Source organism: Pteropus vampyrus, unplaced genomic scaffold, assembly GCF_000151845.1.
Source record: "Pteropus vampyrus isolate Shadow unplaced genomic scaffold, Pvam_2.0 Scaffold101, whole genome shotgun sequence".
In the NCBI taxonomy this organism is placed as follows: Eukaryota; Metazoa; Chordata; class Mammalia; order Chiroptera; family Pteropodidae; genus Pteropus; species Pteropus vampyrus.
In genome coordinates this window covers 4,682,251-4,702,708 of record NW_011888882.1, presented here as the reverse complement: position 1 = coordinate 4,702,708, position 20,458 = coordinate 4,682,251, and the positions used below count along the sequence as shown (strand labels likewise).

At 35.0% G+C, this 20,458-nt stretch overlaps 1 protein-coding gene across 4 annotated transcripts in view; it reads right to left on the bottom strand.

Moving 5' to 3' along the window:
* Window positions 1-20,207, bottom strand: part of REV3L (REV3 like, DNA directed polymerase zeta catalytic subunit) — a 137,838-nt gene extending 117,631 nt beyond the window's left edge. Inside the window, exons 1-2 of one of the 4 annotated variants that reach the window (XM_011364808.1) lie at window positions 19,709-20,207; window positions 10,230-10,357 (exon numbers count right to left, since the gene is read on the bottom strand). Coding sequence is in view for 2 of the 4 variants with exons in the window: in XM_011364806.1 (XP_011363108.1) it covers window positions 19,709-19,847 (139 nt within the window). In the remaining 2 variants the exon portion in view is untranslated. The remainder of the gene's footprint in view (window positions 1-10,229; window positions 10,358-19,708) is intronic. The other 3 variants (XM_011364807.2, XM_011364806.1, XM_011364805.2) reach the window with 3 other exon arrangements.
* Between the last annotated feature and the right edge of the window lie 251 nt (window positions 20,208-20,458).

The window sequence follows — 20,458 nt, the reverse complement described above, 5'->3', positions numbered from 1 at the left end:
ATGTGAACAGATTATATGTTTTGGTGTATTAATTTTTTTCCCCAATAATAAAGTAATACATGCTTTTATTTCAAAGATACAAAAGAGCACAATGAAGAAAAAACATTACTCAAATCTACCACCTAAACACTTCTCATTCTGACATATTTTACTTTTATCTGTTTACATTATATACATTTTTAAATAGAAGAATCATACTCTACAAATTATTTTGAAGTCTATTTTCCTCACTTAGTCATGCAAGTGAACATTTCTCCCTTTTATTCTTTCTTAGTAAGAATTTTATGACTGCATTGCAGATCATATGTACCATATAGATGTGACTACCTCTCATTTTTGAACCTTTAGGTTATAAGCAATTTTTCACTTATTTTCCTGTACCACTGCCAGTATGTCAACATTGAATGAGATGTGGGTTTTAGAAAGATCGATCTAGTGATATTCTCAGGGCTGAATTTGAAAACAGATGAAGTTAGAGATAAATTGAGAGGCTATTATGACAGTACAAGCAAAAATAATGAGATCTTAATTAAAGTACTAACAATGAAAATAGAGAACGGATTTGAATGTCCACAATATACATGTAAGAATTTTTCAACTGTTTAAGATTACATGCAAATAAATAATTCTTTTCTTCAATACTTACCAAAGCCCTTCGATGTATCAGAGTATAATTATAGAGAAAAACATTAAGGTAAAAGAACACTATGCCTTCTCACTTTTCTGTGTGTGCGTGTATATGTATGTGTAGGATCAGGGTTCCAACTGTATTTAAGTAATTTAGAGTCTTCCTTTTTACCAGAGGGAAAACAATTCCTTGTTCTGGTTCTACAAAAGCAAAAGAAGAACCAGAAAAAGTCATAGTTGTCAAAAGAAGTTTGACCCTCTGTTCTTGGGTGTATGCTGGGGCTGTAGCAGGAATTTAACATAATAAACAAGAAACTGCCATAGATCAGGTTTACTTCAAATTTTAAAAAGAATCTGTATATACTGAGGCTTTCTGCTAAAAGCAAAAACAAAAACAAACAAACGAAAACAAAAACAGAAAACCACAAATGCTCCTGTCCTTTTATGTGGCTATTCTCTAATATCAGCTTGGAGATGTCCCCATTTCGAAATCTGCCAGCTCCTGAAACATGGGTCACACAAAACACTTTTTCTCTATGTGAAAAAGTATAATGTATCATAACAAAGAATCTTACTAGGTGAAGCTGAGATCACATAAAAATGCTTACAATAAACTAGTTACCCCCAAAAAACTTTTTAAAAGATACTAATAGCCATTTCACAGTACTAAGCTTCAGCTTTCAAATGTTAAGAATTTTTTGTGATTAAACTTTTAGACACTTAAATCAGATATATCCAAATATTCTTTATTTAGTAAATCTGACACACCTCAATTAATGTAAACGAAAAAAAAAATGGAAGCATATCTTGCTTTCCTTTCGAGATAACATTCCTTTTTATTCATCTACATATAATTAAAAAAACAAACTAGCTAAATCTCATTTATCACTTTTGGTAATTTAAGGCAAAATATACTCAAATTTTTTCCATGATATACCGTGTAAACACTAATCAAAAGGAATCTGGAGAGGCTATATTAATATACAAGGAAGACTTCAAAACAAGAAATATTACCAGGAATACAGAGGCCATTTCGCCAAGAAGACAATAATCCTAAATAGGTATGAACCTAACAAAATTTCAAAATACATGAAGCAAAAAGTGACAGAACTGAAAGATAAATAAACAAATCCACAAGTTGGGGACTTCAACACTCCTCTGAATATCTGATAGAACGAGCAGATGATAAGCATATGGAAAAACATAACCATACTAGTAAGAGCAAATCTACAAACTCACAATGAGATAGCATTTACGAGAATTAATTTAAGACTTAAGAACTGACAATTCTAAATGTTAGTGACGATGTGGAATATCAGAACTCTCATACACTGCTGGGGAGAGTACAGCTTGGTAGAACTATTCTGGAACACACCTTAATCAGTGATTCCACCCCAGCATAACCATGATGCAATTGTGCACAAGTGCAGCAGCAGGCATGTACAAGTTTCCACAACAGCACTGTCTGTAATTGGGGGTAAAAAATAGGAAACAACTCAAATGTTCATAAATAAGAGAATGAATAAATTAATTGTGGTATAGTCATATGATGCCGTACTATGTGTTAGTGAAAATGAATTGTAGCTATGTAATTCAACACGGACGACTCCCAAAAACATGTTAAAGGGGAAAAAAATCGTAGAAGAACACACACACATAAATAACCTCAAAACGATAAAACTAAACAATATATTGTTTAGGAATCTATACATATAAAACTATAAAGAAAAGCAAGCAAATGATTAACTGAAATTAGGAACCAAAATTAGGAGAGGAGGAGGCAATCAGGCACTTCAAAGATATTTGTAATGTTCCATTTCTTATCCTGGGTAGTAGACAGATGTTTGTTATATTGTTCCTTAATCTATACATAATATAGATATTCTCATATTATACATCTCTAGTTTAAAATTCTTATGAAGAACAATAAATATAGATTCACTCAGCAAATATTACAAACCAAAAAGTTAAAAATAATATCACAAAATATAGGTACAATACCTCCTGTTAGGTCCAAGAAGACACTGAGACTCACAAACCTAAATAGGCTGCACTAGACATTGGTTATATTTAGCAGGATATAAAATATGAAACAACATGCCAGGAAAGTTGTGTCTGGTACTCTTCACCAGGAGTCTTCACAGCAATTCAAAGGATATTCTCTTTGGCACCCCAAGGTGGCAGGTCAAGTGTATGTGAATGAGATCACAAGGACTGGTATAGTAGCTACCCTAGCTTAGAAGTACCAAATAGCAACCAATATTTCCAGTCGCATAGACACACAGCTTCCTAAGCCTCGCAACAGGACTTGCTCAATTACAAGAGTGATCACACCCAGGGAAGCCCAAAGCTGTAGAATCCCATCAGTATTCATGGTTTATTTGCAGTCCTCCTGGTCCATTATGTAATTTACTAATTATAAGTCATTTTTACCAAAGACAATGGTGTTAGGTTACACAACTGACATTCTATCTTTATCAGGTTTCCAGGTAAATAAAACTAGGAAGTTAACCCAAGGCCTAAATTGTCAGAGAAAAGAAAAACTATTATTAACTCTACTCACAACAAACAGGGAGATTCAATTTAGAATGGCTTTAGCTAAGCATCTATTAATATACTATATTGAACCTAAGATGCCAATGATTATAGGACATCATTAATTTTGCAATACTGAGAAAAAAATGCTGCTAGATTGTAAGACATGTCCTAATTACTGAGATACAAAAATGAGAGGGAAATATACTTTTTAGCATCTATGAAATACAGAATAATCCTCCTAATTTTTCAGTAAAATATTTAAGATATACAACCCTATTCTCTACTTTGGAGAAATAGTCTGCTCCAATATAAATCAGCTGCCCACTAAAAACTTTCTAAGATGTTTAAGGTTGTATTCTCTCAATACCTGTCTTTCTTCATCTATTCTTAAAAAACAAACAAACAAACAAACAACTCCCAGTTTTAACATAACTGATGAAGCTTAGCTCTCTCCATCCTGGATGTGAAATTAGCTTCCATCACTAATGATATCACCAGAAGTCCTAAGGGCCTTTACAACCTGGAGATTTTCACATAATGCTCTTGGACACACACACCCACCCACCCGCACAGTGTCTCAGGTTATCCAGGAATAAGTTCTCTCCTGTAAGACAGAGACTGTAGACTGTGCAGTGAGAACAGGGGGAAAACTCTTAAACCTGAGTCCAGTAGAGGCACAATAGATGAATGTTTTTATCTAAGTGAGTTGTGCACAATTATTAGCTTCATATATCTGGAAGGGCAATTCTATCAGTTATGAGTAGAAAATGAAGACGACAAATGGCCTTTCCATACTTTGCCTACTGGCAAAACACCAGAACTGGGTAAACAGCCTCTTATTCATAGATAGATAAGCATGGGACCTATACAAACAAACGCTCAGCAGCAAAAATAAAACATCTTAAAATGTTAAAGAAAACAATCTGTGATAGTTTACATTGGGAAATGGAAAAAATGTATAAAGTACCTGCTGTGTATTCTCAGAAAGATACAAGAAAAAACTGTTCTGTGAAACATCTTTCATAAGGAAAGATGATCAGTTAAAACGATCAAGAAAGAATAAAAATGCAACAGACATATGCAGATTAAGATATAAATGGAACTCTAATAGATAAAAAAATATATAAACAAAAACAAAACCCACTCTCAAGATGAGAAAGAACAATCAATACTGCAGAAAAACATCAGTAATGGAGAAGATAAAAACAAAAATGTTCACCATGAATATGAAAGGACAAAGTTAAAAATAAGAGGGAAGACAGATATAAAAGCAATGTGATCCATTCCAGAAATATACAGTTATTTCTTTAAAAAAAAGAAAGTATAACAAATGGAATAGAAGGAATAACCAAAGGCATAACAGAACAATTCCAAAATAAAAAGCACCAGAATCTCTATATTGAAAGGATTTTCTTGTCTCAGTCAAAATTTAAAAATATCAGAATAAAGTATAGAGAATTTTAAAGGAAAAAGCCTGGGACACAAGAATATCATATTGAGCCAAGCTGTCATTAATACATACGTGCAATAAAAAGTCATTTTCAGATATTCAAGGATTCAGAAAAGTAACCTGCATGTATATCTCCTGAAAAATAGTACCTGAAAATATATTTGAGGCAACAGAAAAAATAAAATTGGACTCAAGAATGATTATAAATGGTGTACAAATAGATTAGTGGCGATGCTCCCTATCAAATTAATACATGAAAGTTGAGTCCAAATTGTTATTGAAATTTAGTACCTAAACTAAAAAGTTTTTTAAAGAAAATACAGTTTAAAACATTTGACGTTCATAAGTTAGTCTTAAAAATTAACTTGGGAAGCGGAGTGTTAAAAAGTCAAAATAAGCTAAATTCCTTATATTACACATAAAAGAAAATAATACTTTGTTCTTGAATTCTATAATTACAATTACATTTCGATGTATATGCTTTCCAAAATGATTTGTTTCTATGTTTTAAAAAATAAAACAAAATAGTCTATACTGCAAAAACGGAAAGGAAGAGTAAAATAATTAAAAACTATAAAATTATAAACGTAAAAATCAAACACATCAATTATAACAAATTTTTATTGTTTAAAACCTTCCTATTGGAAAGATGCTCAGATGAGGTTTAAAAAGTGACATAAAAAGGATTAAAAAGTGACAGGCAATGATGTGTCACGGAAACAGTTAAACTAAAAAGAAACAGGAATAATAATTTTGACATGGGACAAGTGGGATTCAAGAAGAAAAGAATTAAAGGGTCTCTAGATTGATAAAAGATATCTACAGTGCTATTCAAATTCAGTAGATGAACTAGCTGTTATTGGTCTGCAACAAAGACAAGTATAAAACTTGAAAGTATTTAGAAACTCATAGTAATCTGATAGAATTCTATACTTTTTTAATATAATAAAAAAAGGGAGCTTGTATTTTCCTTATTGGTTTTTCTCATTTCATTTTTCTAGTAATTACTTTTAATATATTTTAAAGTATCAAAAAAATTTGATTCTTTACCACAAATAGTTTGAAAAGCACTGCTTAAAAGACATATCAGTTATGAAGCTTTATGTGCCCAATAACACAACATCAAAATATACAAATTTAAAACAATTAAGACATGGAATACAAAAATGAACACAAAATGGAAGTAGGAGACAATCTCATTCCACGACAGATAGATTAACAAAAAAGTCTACAGAAGATGAAAACAAATTAGCAACTGCAGTATTTTCTTTCGGAAGTCATCTATTATTATAAAATGCCCCATCAGTTTAATATCAGCTTTTCAGGAGGGAAAATTACTGTATTAAATGTACACATTGTGAGATGTATTACAACCTTGGAAATGTTAAGTTTTTTAAAAAGGATTAACCAAGGAAATATTGGTATGTCAACAATCTGATATCAAATAAATGGAAATTTCTTAATTATCAAGGAAACATTTATAAATATGTTGATGATATAACAGACCCTAAAGAACACCTTACTTTGAAAAATTAAAAACTATGTATAGTATGGCAAAAACTGGTTTTCAATCATTCCCCACTATAAATCACTTAAGGATTCGTTTGTTTTGCTTCTTTTGATGCTGATGGGTAAAATTACATATGAAGAAGGAGTCTGCCAACTTTAAAGTCTAGAAAAATACATTAAGTGACTCAAAACATGCTGTCCAGCCTCACCGTTTTCCGATCTCCTTTTATGGCAAGTACTGCATTGGTCACAGATGCCTCTGCTAACCCTCTTTGTAGCTCTCTACAATCTTTTTAAAAACATAGGTTATTTGAGTGGTGGGTAGCATCATTTCTTTCTCAAAAAAAGTTACAGTTTTTCTCTTCTATGGGGCCCACTAGGTAAAAGGCTAGCCTACCGTAGCCATCCTAATATAGCTACATGGTTGATTAGGTAATTGCTGGCTGAACAGGTCAAGGGTTACATAGAGTTAGAGCACTGCTTATACCACTTCCACTATATGTGTTGTAAGACTCAAAGCAACATTATTACAACTTATTCTAAGTGACAAAGTATTTTCCACCTTTGTCACATAGTCTAATCATCTAAATGTAGCCCTCCAAAGGATGATCTTACTTCTGGACTTTTTGTCAAAAAAAGTGGTCTCATGATAGAATCAAACCTAGAAGAGAAAAACGTAAACCAAAGATAGGATCTTTCCCAAACTGTTAATTTTAAGTCGCAGTTTTAAAAGGCAGCTTCTCTAAAGATGTGATAAACTCAGGGTCTTTTTCTCCCATTCTCTTGCCTAATATTTACATCTAACTTCAACTAAATGTTATCTAAAATTCTCATTTAAGATACAAAACCTCTTTATAAAAATATGCTATTTAAATAAAAGGTATTTATTATAAGAATAAACAGAACGGGAAAAATATTTGCAACCAAATTCACAGAGAGACTAATTCTTCTAATATACGAAGAGCTTCTTGGAATTAAAAAGCAGAAGACCAAGACTGGCAACAGGAAAATGGGTGAAAGATAAGTAGTAAACTGAAAAGGAAATACAAATGGCTTTCAAGCATATGAAAAGACACTCACTCTCACTTATAATAAAAGAAATACAAATTTTAAAAAATCCATGAGATCCATGTTTTTATCTATTAAATTGGCAAGGGTTAAAAGATTTGAGAATATAATCTTAGTGAACATAATCTTAGAGAACATAATCTTAAAAGACATGAAAAAAGCCTCATTGCTGGTGGGAGTACAGATTGAAATAACTCAGTATTACAGCTTTTCTCACTTGACAAAATCCTTGTAAGACATTTTAAAAATGTAGTACATAAAAGATACTCAGCCTAGTATGGGCTGTTGATCATTTTTTAAAAAAACTTATAATTGTCTGCTTTTATAGAATTCTGTTCATATAATAAAGCAAGATAGGTAGACAAGTTTAAGAAACTTGGACAATGAACACAGCAGTCTTGCGCCATCTGCTGCTCACCTCGTGGTACCTTATTGTGCACTCAGTAGGTGTTTAGTAGATATTTGATAAGTGAATAGGACCAGGAATGATGCCAAAGGATGATAAGAATGGAATAAAACAAGAACAACGAATTAACTAAGGTTATCTGAATTGTTGAATAAATTGCTTACATAAACACTATAATTTTTCACGATCAGGGCACTGTTACACTGGCAAATGTTTCCTGAAAATGAGGCAGCCAGCAAAAGTGGCATAGCAGATTACTGCAGTACTAACTCTTCAAGAGTCAGTCACACACTCTTAGGAAATGCCTCCCACATTGACTCTGGGCTTGGCCATGTGATTTACTTTGGCTTGTAGTCCAACAAAAAGCACATGGGGCTTGCCTTCACTTGCTGCTCCTGTAAACCCTACTGACTGACTCCAGATGAAGGAGAGCTTGCTGGAGACACATGGCCTCCACCACCCCAGCCAATAGCTAGCACCAACATCCAGACACAAGAGTAGAGCCATCACAGACCAATTAGCTTCCAGCCGACTGCAGCCAGGTAAGCCAACTCAGCCAGGAGCAAAGCTAAACTGAGCCAAGACTAGAATCATGGCTAACAAAACGTCTATTGTTTTACACCACTAAGTTTTAGGAAGGTTTGTTATGCAAAAACTGATAATAAGTGGGGAGGGAGATAGGACTGGTAATCAAGGAAAATTTCTGCTTTACCTGTTTCTGTTTTTTAAATTTCACAATGAGAATATATTCATATACTACTTGTATAAATTAATCTTATAAAAATATTTTATATTAGATTGATATTAAAGTCCTACTATCATCTTATAAACACATATACATTAAACAAAATAATGCAGTCCAAATGGAAACATGAATTTGAGAGGAGACATTAATACTGCTCAGGAGAAAATGGGTCAGTACAGAATACCATGGTATATTATGATGAAAAAAAGTAGTAAGACTATATTCATGATCATTGTCATGTCTCAATAATTCTATTATCAGCTTCTGGAAGTGTTAGAAGACATATAGCTCATATTTTGCTTCTCTGCTTCTTGTGCTTAGGTCTAATACATGTTCCCTCATTTTAATTCTCACATGCTAAGAAATAAAGATATGCTGAATAACTTTAGGCATAAGTTAATTAACCTCTCCATGTTAATTAGAGGTTAATTAACTTTTGCCTAAAGTTATTCAGCATTAATATTAATTTATTAAATGGGGATAATATTACCTATTTTATAGAGCTGTTTTGAAGATAAATCATTTAGAACGGGGCACATAGTAAGGGCTCAATAAATGGTTTATCAGCTCTGTTAGTAAAATGGCGTTAAATTAAGCTTTTGACTAACCTTGCTTCTATTTTAAAATCACTAAGCATCATCAACCAAGGTATAATCCATCAAAATTAATTAATCTAATGACTTAATAAAAAAATGTTACTAAAAAACAAAACAAAATAAAACCTGGGAATATTTGTAAAAAAAAATATGGTGAAGAGAACTGAAACTCCAGGCAATAATGAATTAATATGGTCCACATTCCACAATCCTAAATAGGTTTAAAAGCCACTGGCTTAAATTTGTGTGTATGTGTTAGAAATTCACAAAAGGCAAAACCAAAAAGAGAGCAATAAATCCTATTGTCACCTTTACTATGACTTCTGGCACACACTTTTAACATGTTTTACCATCGTGTAAAAAAGATAATAATAAAGGCACTACTGATGGCTTTGGAAAATAAGGCTCTTTCACAAGAGATTACACTTAACCTAATCTGCAGCATTGGAAAACTGTAGTTACTCCTTGACCAATGGTTTCAAACTGCCCTTTTTCAAGGCAAGATCTGGCCTGGACACTTTTCTGTCTATATAAACACACATTGACAGTTAAAAAAGAAAAATCAGGCCTGGGGTGGGGGTATTTACAAAAAAAATTATCAAATTTTTAAAACGTGTTTTAAGTAGGTAGGCATGTGAGTCAGTGACCAACTGTAAAAAGTCTCACACCACAATGTGCAGGTATTTTAGTTCATCCTACTGTGAGGAATGAATAAACGCTACAAAAATTTAATCTTTCATTTGAGTCAAACATTTAAAAAAGTGCTTAGTATATACAGAAGTAATGTGGTAGATTCTGGCACATTCTGTGGTAGGTTACAAGAGTAAAGTAACACTTATGTTACTATATATATCAGACATTTGCTGGTAATTGTAGTTAATCATAATAATCCAATGAGGTAGAGATTATTAACTCATTTTACAGAGGAGGAAATTAAGGCCCACAGAAGTAAAATAATTTGCCCAGTGTCACTCAGCAATAGACAGTGGTGTGAAGAGTATGGGGCGGGGGTGCAAGGAAGCACATGAAGATAGTGCCATATGATTTATTCCTACAGACAAACACAATACTCAGTGCAGTAAGTTCTTTATCAGCAATGCAAAAGAGGGCTAGGACTATGGGAAACCAAAGAGATAATCTTTTAGGAATGGGCAAAGGAGTCACAGAAGGCTTAAAGAGGTTGATATTTGAATTGTCACTTTAAGGATGAGTAGGATTTATTAACTTCAATGCCAAGGCTCACCCCCACCCCCCTCATCCCCAATATATTAACCAAAATAAATTACTTACTTGAAATTGAGAAAAACAATTTTGAGAGAAATCTTCCTCAGATATATTATTCCATAGTTTTAAAACAAATAATATGATGACAGTTTAATTTTTAGGTTGCTTTTATGTGGCTTGTCTTGGTTTTTATTCTGAAATGAAATTTAGATTAGTCATTTTCTTGTTCTGAGAAACTAGGAGTATGCCAACATGTTTTAACTTCACATTTTTTCACATATCAACATGTATTCTTATTTACAAAGTCTTTCATTTCATCATCTCAAATAAAACCTAATTTAATATAGAAATTACTTTAAAGTGTAAATATATATGCAAAATAAGATATTTCTTTTAATTCTTGTTATATTTCCTTGGTAAATGTAATAAATGGAAAAAAATAGAAAACTCTTGTTATACTGTCATATACTACACAAGCATTTTTGAGGTAACACGCTTTCTTTTATTTTTTGAATCATTTATATAATAAATGCTCTCTCAACCCAAAGAAAATATAAAAACTTCCCCTGAGGAAATTGACCTCGAATTCCTAGTATTTCCTACAACTATCATGAAAAAGAAAATAGAATTGGACAAAAAAAACCCTCTAAGTTTTCCAATGACAATTTATGACCCTTTTTTCTCAGAATTTACTTTCCTAGGCATAGATTCAATTTCTGCTGCAGAAAACAGTCCAGTTTGCCAGTACTAATTAAGCAACAAAATATTTTCCATTAAAAAAACGAAATATTTAAAACTCTAGAGAACAAGAAACACAGAAGATCTGGAAAATTTAAAACGACTCTCTCCGAAACAAAACACTGCCCACACACCAAAAGGTTAAATAGACTGTTATTAAAAGGATTTTACTTATCATTTGTTTTTGTCTCAAAAATGCATCTATTTTATGTTTGGGCAGTGGAGTTTTTTAAAATCACCTAAGACATCCACTCCTGCTTTATCTGTATCTTATTTGAAAACTATAGGTTAACACAATTTTACCCAAATTTTACTGTACTTTAACTTCCATTATTCCTTCTCTTATTTACTAGTGTTAAAATGACAGCCAGGTACCAAAGTGACATACACCATACCATATCCCCTATATTTTAATAAGTTTCTAAGTATTTAAAATGTCTAGGGCTAATGGAAACATCTTTTGAAGCCTATTTAATCCCAACCTACATAAATAAGAATCATTTTTCCTTCATATTTTTAATTGAATAAATTCTAATCCAATCAAAAGACAAGAGAAAATGTAATTATAACACCAGAGGAACTTGAAAGGTCTCCCGATACAGTCCTTTTCTTTGAAAAAATTTATACATATAATTCCAGTATCAACTTTTATTTATATCTCTCTTAAATTCCTCTTGCTATAATCTAACCTTTATTATTATTTTTTAAAGGAGATAGATACCATTATCATAAAACGAATCCTAGTATAACCAGTTCTATAGGAGGATTTTAAGCACTACTGGACACTGCAGGCCCTCAAAGATTTCTAAGCTGTGTACATGTAATTCTTTTAATAATTCTACTGAAGTTCTATATGTTCATCTTTCAACTATCATCAATGTGTTCCTACAATTTTCCCTCAGGTTTGGGGGCCAATGTGAAGCAGTGAAAGCTGAGTTAAGATTCTGTTTTCAGACCCAGCCCCACACCAACCAACTACAGGACACTGGACAAATCCTTGAGCTTACCTATCTAGATTTCAGTTTTCTTTACATAAAATGAGAGGATTTGACCAGAACAGTGTTTCCCAACCTCTTTCACATTGTAAATAATATTTATTCAGCACAGTGGCCAACAGGAGGGCATTTGGTGGCACCGACAGTGCTTGGTGAAAAATGTTTATTACATTTTCTTTATATAATTATAAAAGAAAAAATCTTAATAAGGTTTATAATAATATGAACTTCAAATCCAACCTTTTCTACATCAGGAACAATATTTCAAAATAACAATGATGTTTCATTTTTGCAGAACACACATGTACTATTAGGCAGTAACTTTGCAGCAAGCTAAATGACACATGGGCTGCACATTGCTAGGGGGATCCAAACCAGGCAAATATAGAGATTCAGGCCAAGAGCTGGGCTTCCCTGGGCAACATCCCTGCTACTGTGCCCTCTCATCATCAGTGGGCTGCACCTTGCGCTGGATGACATGCTCCTCAGGCACCCGGAATACAAACTCCAATAATAGCTCCAAGATCCCTTCTCCACAAGAAGCAGCTATATACTCTGTGGCTGGCTGAAGTAGATTCCAAGAAGTAAAGCACCTCCTTTAATGCACTTAAAATATTAAAAGGAACAGTAAGATAACTGCTTGTTGTTGGTAATCGTGAACTCGGCTTACAAGAACCCCAAAGCCTTCCTTCAGACCCCACTCCACCAGAGCCACCCTCCAGTAAACCACATGGCATCAACTGGAAGCTATGAATTAGAAGACCTCTAGCAAAACCTAAAATTAAACAGTATTGCTGTAATCATTTGACAGCTGTTTTCAACTACTATGCCTTTTATTTTCTTCTTCATTACCAATTCTTACAATCACAACATAAGTTAAAAAATTTACTTTGAATAGGTATTACATGCATGTGGTAAAACATATTTAAAAATTACCAAACAGTATACTAAAAAAAATTTAGTTTTCCATCTTTGTCCCCTATTACCAAACTCTTATGTAGCCTTCCGGAAATGTGTGTGTGTGTGTGTGTGTGTGTGTGTGTGTGTGTGTGTGTGTGTGTACACATATATATGTGTGTATATATACACACATATATATGTGTATATATATATTTACATGTAAACATATACTATATACATACATTTTAAAACCACACAAACGGCAGCATACTATACATGGAGTCTTGCGTCTTGCTTTTTTTTCTCTTAATATATCTTAGATATCGCATCACAGCAGTACATATAGTGTTGCCTCATTTTTAAGGAATGCTGCCTAGAATTCCAATGAGTAGATATATCATCATTTACTTACCCACTCCACTACTGATTTGTTTAGGTTGTGTCCAGTCTTTTGCAATGACAAATAATGCTGCCATAAATATTCTTATATGTTGATTTGACACATATATAAAATCTTTTAGAGGATAAAATTCTTGAATGAAATTGCTAGTTCAAAACGTATGTGCATTTTTAATTTTGAAAATGATTTCCAAATTGCTTTCCACAGAATACTTTATATTCCCACCAGCAATGTATGAGAATGCCCATTTCCCCTTCTTCTCACCCTCCCCAAGTTATACTACATAACCAATCTTTCCTAATTTGATAGTAATAAATGATATGTTGTCGCTTTAATTTACATCTTCATTATAAATAAAATTGCACATCTTTTCATATGAATTCTCTTTGCTCACTTTTTCTACTGGCTTATTTTCTAGGAGCTCTTTGTATATTAAGAGGAAATTAGTCCTTTGTGAAAAGTGTACAAATAAGATTTACTAATCTGTTTCTCATTTAACTTTATTTTTCTCTATACAGAATTTTATTTTTGTGTCGTAAAATTCAGCAATCTGGTTTCAGTTCTGTTTCATACTTTGAAAGGCCTTCACCGTTTCTAGATTTTATTTAAAATAATTCTCTTACATATTTTGCTTGTTTTCATATTTAAATCTTTGATTCATCTGGAAGCCAACTTTTTATATTTCCTGATGACTATCTCAACACTTTATTAAATCATTTTTCTTTTCCCTAATGATTGGTAATGGTAGCATCCATTATCATATACTAAGTTCTAATGTATATTTGAGTCAAATTCTGGTCTCTGTTCTGTTTCGTTACTGTCATGTGCCAAAACCACACTTTTCAAAACGTTTAAAAATTAAAATCCGTTCACACATAAATGGGTATAATAAAACTAGAAATTATGGGCTTGCTTTAATATAAGAATTATTTTGTAGTTCCTAAGCTGCAATTATACATTTTGGTTGATACTTATTTTGGAGCTCAATATGAACCTCAAATCTTTTTTTACTATATTTCTGAACCATATCTAAAAAGCCAGTTTTTCTTTAATTTTTGTATAGAGGTTTTTGTTTTTGTTTTTGTTTTAAGTTATAAAAATCAATGCATGTTCTCTGTGGAAAATCTGAACTACAAAACACACCTCTCAGAGACAACAACCTTTATATTTTGGTGTATTTTTTCTGTTTACTTAATAAATGACTATTTTGTAAACTGATTTTTTCACATAATATATTGACAGCATTTTCCCATATTTTTGTAGTCTTCTAAAACATGATTTTAATGACATAAATTCTACTATATGAATATGTCCAAATGATGTAACCATTTTCCAACTGTTGGACATTTGGGGTTGTTCTCTGTGATGATTGTGATCTGTTGATTAATTCTTTGAGCAAATGCTTGAGAATTAAGCACTGTAATAAGCACTGACTATATAATGGTAAGCAAAAAAGAACACATAACTAACATTCATGGAGGTTATTGGGAAAAACAGAGGTTAATCTCCAACATATATAAAATTAGAACTACAGCAAGTGCTATGAAGGAGAGTTTATGGAGTTTTGAGAGTCTATGATAGGGAAGGCTTCCCTGAGGAAAGATAAATCAAAGTTTAGGTGAAAGAAATGGAAAAACATTTTAGGCAGAAGGAACAGCAGGTACAAAGGCCTCACTGTGGGAGGGAGCATGGCAAGAATAAGGGACTGAAATAAGGCCAATATGGCTGGAACACAGAGCAAGGTTAAGAAGAACATGGCTCAAGCCATGACTGAATAGAAAGGTAGGGGCTAGACTATACAAGACTTTGTAAGACATGTAGATGCCACCACATAAGACATGTAGCTTTGTCCTTATCCTAAATGCAATGGAAAGCTACGGAAGCATATCAAGTGGTAGGGTGATAAAATCACGTTTGTATTTTGAAAAGATCCCTCTCATTACGGTGTAGAAACAGAGTAGAAGGGAACAGAGTGGACTGGGGTAGGCCAAGATTTTGAGGCTATTGTTGCAAACGCATACAAAAATGCTAGTAGTTTACACTAGGGTGGTGATGGATAATGAAAAGAAGTAGATGGATTCAAAAGATAAATCAGATTTTGCCAAAAGATTTATATTCATAGATTAAATCCCTAAAACTGGAATTACTGGGTCAAAAAAGAACATTTCAAGGATTCTGATATGCATTGCCAAGCTGCCCTGCCGAGAGCAGTTTTCTCTTCATTTGTGAATTACCTTGTATCTGTTCCTCTATCGAGAAATTTATATTTTAAAATTCATTTTAAGTTCCTTTAAAAATGACAATCCATACTTCCTTCATGAAGCCTTCCCTGACTCCCCTTTTTGCCACCTATGTGGGTCACTGAACGTGTCCTTCTTTGAGGCATGGCTCTTATACAAACATTGCTATTATACTCCAAACAAACTGTTTAACTTATGTTTACATGTCTATCATTTCTACCATTCTGTGAGCTTCTGGCAAGTAAAAGTTGTTCATAACGACGGTACCTGAAAAACAGCTCAATTTTACATAGTAGGTTTTCAAGTGTCCACTGAGTGAACAGAATCACATATTACCAGATTCTACTGTGTCTACAGATTTAAGAGGGCTCCTGCTTAAGACTGATTTACTGTTATTTTAAATCAAATACAATACAGAAAGCTAGTAAAATTTGCTACTTGAGACTTCAAATACCCACTAAAGAAAGTGACGAATTTTGTTTGTGGTACATCGCTAAATCTCAGTAGTGCTAAAAAATCTTTCTCTTTAATAATTTTATCAAATAGGTATTATGTAATCTTAAAATATTTTAAAGTGATTTAGCAAAAAAAGGCTACGAACGAACAAGATTTTTATTAGAGAAATTATTTGTAATCTGTTGTTGATAAATGCTAGTTTTCAAAATTGTACTCATTTCAAATATATTTGATAATCTACAAATTTACCAACAAAAGGTTATTAAGCAATTACATAAATTTATCTAGTATTTCTGAATTATCTGTTTCTTATGTTGAAACACTTGATTTCATGTTTTACAGTAAGCATCTAGAACAGTCTACTAAAATTTTCACTAGCTGGAGAAAGACTTAGATTGGCAGAGTTCTTACAGTAATCTTAAAGACAAGCAGCTCCCTCTATAGTCTGTTTGGCCTACTTTGTTTTATTACTTGCTTTGTGAACATCTATCTCATTCACACTCTTCTATTTACTCCTACTCTGCATCTCAGCAGGGAAGCTTTTTAAAAGAGTAATTCTGTTTAACCTGGCGCTGAGAAACCATCAAATCTCAACATGAAGTGCGTTACAACCAGCAACTAAGCTTGAGTTGGGATATGGAAACTGGACAGGTCCACCTGAATCAGATTCTCACAATAAAGCATTAACATTTTATCAGAGCATTCATATCTATATTCAAATTTAAGTGAAAAACAGTCTTCTAGTTATTACATTACTTCCCTCCATTAAAACAAGTTACAAAAATGCTGTTACAACACTCAATACATTGTTTTGTCAAAACAAGACGTTTTAAAAACGAGTGAAAGAAAAAGAGGGTTTTTTTTTTTTTTTTTTTAATAATTCCATCACTCACATGAAGAAAATTTAACTGATTCTCTCAGGAATCAATATCCTCAGTTAACAAGGGATTAAATCAGTCAGGATTTACCAAATTTGAATATGCCACTTTTTAAAATACTTTTTAAAATTTCACCAACTTAAGATATGAGAGCTTTTAAAACTAAAACTTTTGATTTATTTCTTAAATTACTCAAGATATGCCCTGAAAGCACATGACAATCAGAAGTCAACTGGACTGTTTTCTAAAGCAGAAAGATAAGAAAAACAAAGAAACTGAACTAGTAAAAATGTAATAAACCAATCAGTTCAGAATTTATAATGTAAATCTGAAATTACCATTTTTGGGGGAGAAAATTTCTTCTGCTGCTATTTTTCAAGATCTCATTTGTAAAGCAAAGAATTTTAAAACATCTTTTCTCCAAACCAAGACAAAGAATTAAGGACTTCCAAAATTAATTACTATATATGTAAAACTTAAGATATGGTACTTTATTAACATAGGTTTATCATGTTATAATTTTTCATTATATTACTAACTAGTAAATCTATAAACAATTTGTACTTTCAAATAGTAAGTCTGTCTTCATTAAAAATTCTAGCATTCAAATTTTTACTAAGCCCGACTGGCCTTTCATTTACATTATTTTCAAGTTTTATTTTATTGCATGAACTGGAGTAGTTTTCTTTGGGGAGAGAATTCAGAAGCACATAATTGTACAGGTTTTGTTTATGTTTAATTAATGCTAATTTTACTGGGAGTTTCTGACATGCTAAAAATGTTGGTTTGATTTCTGAAAGCTGTAAATTCTAAATGTATGCCAGTGACTTTTTTCACCTGTTGAGAAAACAAATTTTTTTATGTTTGAAACTATGAACTATACTTATAGCAAACTCAATAAGATAATCCTTAACGTGAAGTTTGGGTTTCTCTGTAGCAAGTTTCATATTCTCAACGTAGGTACAAAAAGTCTTACTTTTATATTCATTTACATTATACATTTCAGGTATGCTGAAAAACAGTGGCTTGGGGTGAGGGCGGAAGGGTGGCAGGGGCTGGTAATCTATTATAAGATGTCCAGGAGAAAAGAAACATTTCTTTCATACGAATATTTCACTTGTCTTTTTTTTTTAATATTGAGAAACACAAAAGTACACCACAGTCTTTATCTTTTTTAAAGACTACTTTCTCACATAATAGAATTATTGCTAGCTCACAGTGAAATTCATATTTCCACAAACAAAACTTTCCTTTACATAAAACAGAGTTTGAAAATCATTCAAGGATACATATTTAATGACTTCTGTAGAGGAAAAAAAACTATTTGTAGAAAAGTAACTCAAATCATACAAACTGTAATACATAGAAATGACAGTTATATCCTATGTACATGTCGATTTACAATTTGGAAATCTGGCGGAACAGAGCTACATCAACATCACTATCTTATTCTTTCTTTGTACCTGAAGTGAGAACAAACAGTATATTACACTGAAATTCCAATTAAAAACAAAGACAGCAGCACTATATTTAAAAGGACAGAAAATCTATCTTCCAGAATACTTTATTGCCTCTATTTTCCAGCCTCCAAATTTTTAAATGTTACACTCTAAATAAATTGTTGATAGCACTCAAATTCCCCATCTTCCAAGGTCCATATAAAAAATCTTTTTCACTATTTTAAAAAGAAACGCTACCAAATCTAACAACGTTGAAATTTTTAACAAAGAGAATTCACATTAAAATATAACTGCTTGGAATGAGTGCTTGTGTTTGGGAAAGTAGCACTATTACCGTGGTAGTCCACAGAAACTGACTGTAGTAGTAAGATGAATGGTGATTAGGGTAAGGAGCATCAAGTGGGAAATGCTATCTAAAATCCCACAGGACAATACATTGCTAGAGGTAAAAGCATCCGTTTCTGGAGATAGCTCCATTATTTCACGTAGACAGTTCGAAGCTTGAAGAAAAGCAAACTAGAAAAATTTGGCCACTATCCTATTTATATTATAAATTCCCAAGAGCTTTTGAGAACGTAGCTTATCACTGCTGTCTCCCCCACCTCGTTCTTCAAAATAGTTTTTTTTTTTTTGGTTTGTTTTAAATATACGTGTATTTGAAACGCAACTCTACACAACCCAGCATAGGGAGATGTAAAAATGTTTGTATTGCTTAGTTTAGCTGTGGTCCTTAAGAAATTTACGCTATTAAGTGGGAACCATAAACACGCGTTTCCGACTTGCACAGACACACATTTCCCTGAAAACATTGCACCTGAGGATGCTGCCCCGGCCCCAGACTCCGAGGCTGTAAACTCGAAGGATTCATGACCTGCACTCACAGCAAGCAGAACCACACGGTCACTTCAATGAGAAAGATTATCGGGCCCCAGGCGCCACGCTTAAGCCTACTGCATCCCCGGAAGGGGCAGAGGAGAGCGCTGGTAAGAGGCGAGGAGGAGCGACTGACAACACAACTGACACTTCCCCACTCCTCGTAAAGCCATTTTCAGAAAGGGGCACTTGTGAGACGCAGGGGGTGTCCGTGGTCCCACTAGCGACCGACCTCAGAGCGAGGCCCTGCGAACCCGTTCACGCAGGACATGGCGCGGCCACCTGGCCCAGCCTCCGGGGAGAAAGCGGTGCTCGCGGACGCTCGTTCCCCGTGCCCGCCACCCGAGAGTGCGGATCCCGCGCTCGGCCGCCTCATGCAGTGTAAACACTCGGCGCCCGCCGCCTCCCCGCTTGGAGGGCGCAGCGCTAGCACAGACCCACATTTTTGCGCCTCTTGTCACGCACAGGAGGAAAGACGAGGAAGGCAGAGGGGAGGGAGACGCGGCAGCGATTCACCGAGGGCCGGCGGCGTGCGCGCGTGTGCGCGGCGGGGAAGGCAGCCCGGGCGTCCCGCCGGCTCCCGCCCGCGCCCAGCGCCCGCTTACCTGCCGGTGTCGCTCCGAAGACTCGCACCACCGGCACCTTCTTGACAGGGGCCTGGGTGAGGGGGGATTGGCAGATATCCAGCCCCTGCAGCGGGCTGGCCATGTAGTAGTCGGCAGTCACTATCCTCACTGAAAACATGTTGGCCGCCACCGCCTCCTCTCCACTAGCGACCTGGCAGCGGCAGTAGCAACAGCAGCCGCGGCGGCTCCTACCGCAGCGGTGGCCCCACGGTGGCGGCGGCGCCCCCTCCCCTCAGTTTGTCCCCCTCCTCTTAAACACAGACACCGTGAGCCCCGGCGGCGGGCGGGGCAGTGTTGGCACTGCTGCCGCAGCCTTCTCAGGAGCACCCGGCGAGGGGCAACAGGAGAGAAGCCCTCGCGCTTTCGTCGGCGGTGGTGTTGGTGCTGCCGCCACTGCCGCCGCCGCCGCCGGGAATCACACGGGCTCCGCGGTTCCAGGCTGCAGCTCTTGTTGCCATGATGATGATGTCACGGACGCAACCACTGGGGGAGGGGGTTGTGTGTGTGGCGCAGGGAGGGCTGTGAGTAGCTGGGGGAGGGGACGCGGCGGGAAAGGGAAGGAGCGGGGCGGGCGTCCGAGTGGGACACCCAGGCCGAGATGTTTTCTCCCCCGCCCCCGGGCACGCAGCGAGGGAGGAGGCAAGCGGAAAGCTGGGTTCGCGCCCGGCGCGGGGAAACGATGGCTCGGCCAGTGGGCACGGCCACCTGGGCGAGGGGCCGCGGAGGGGG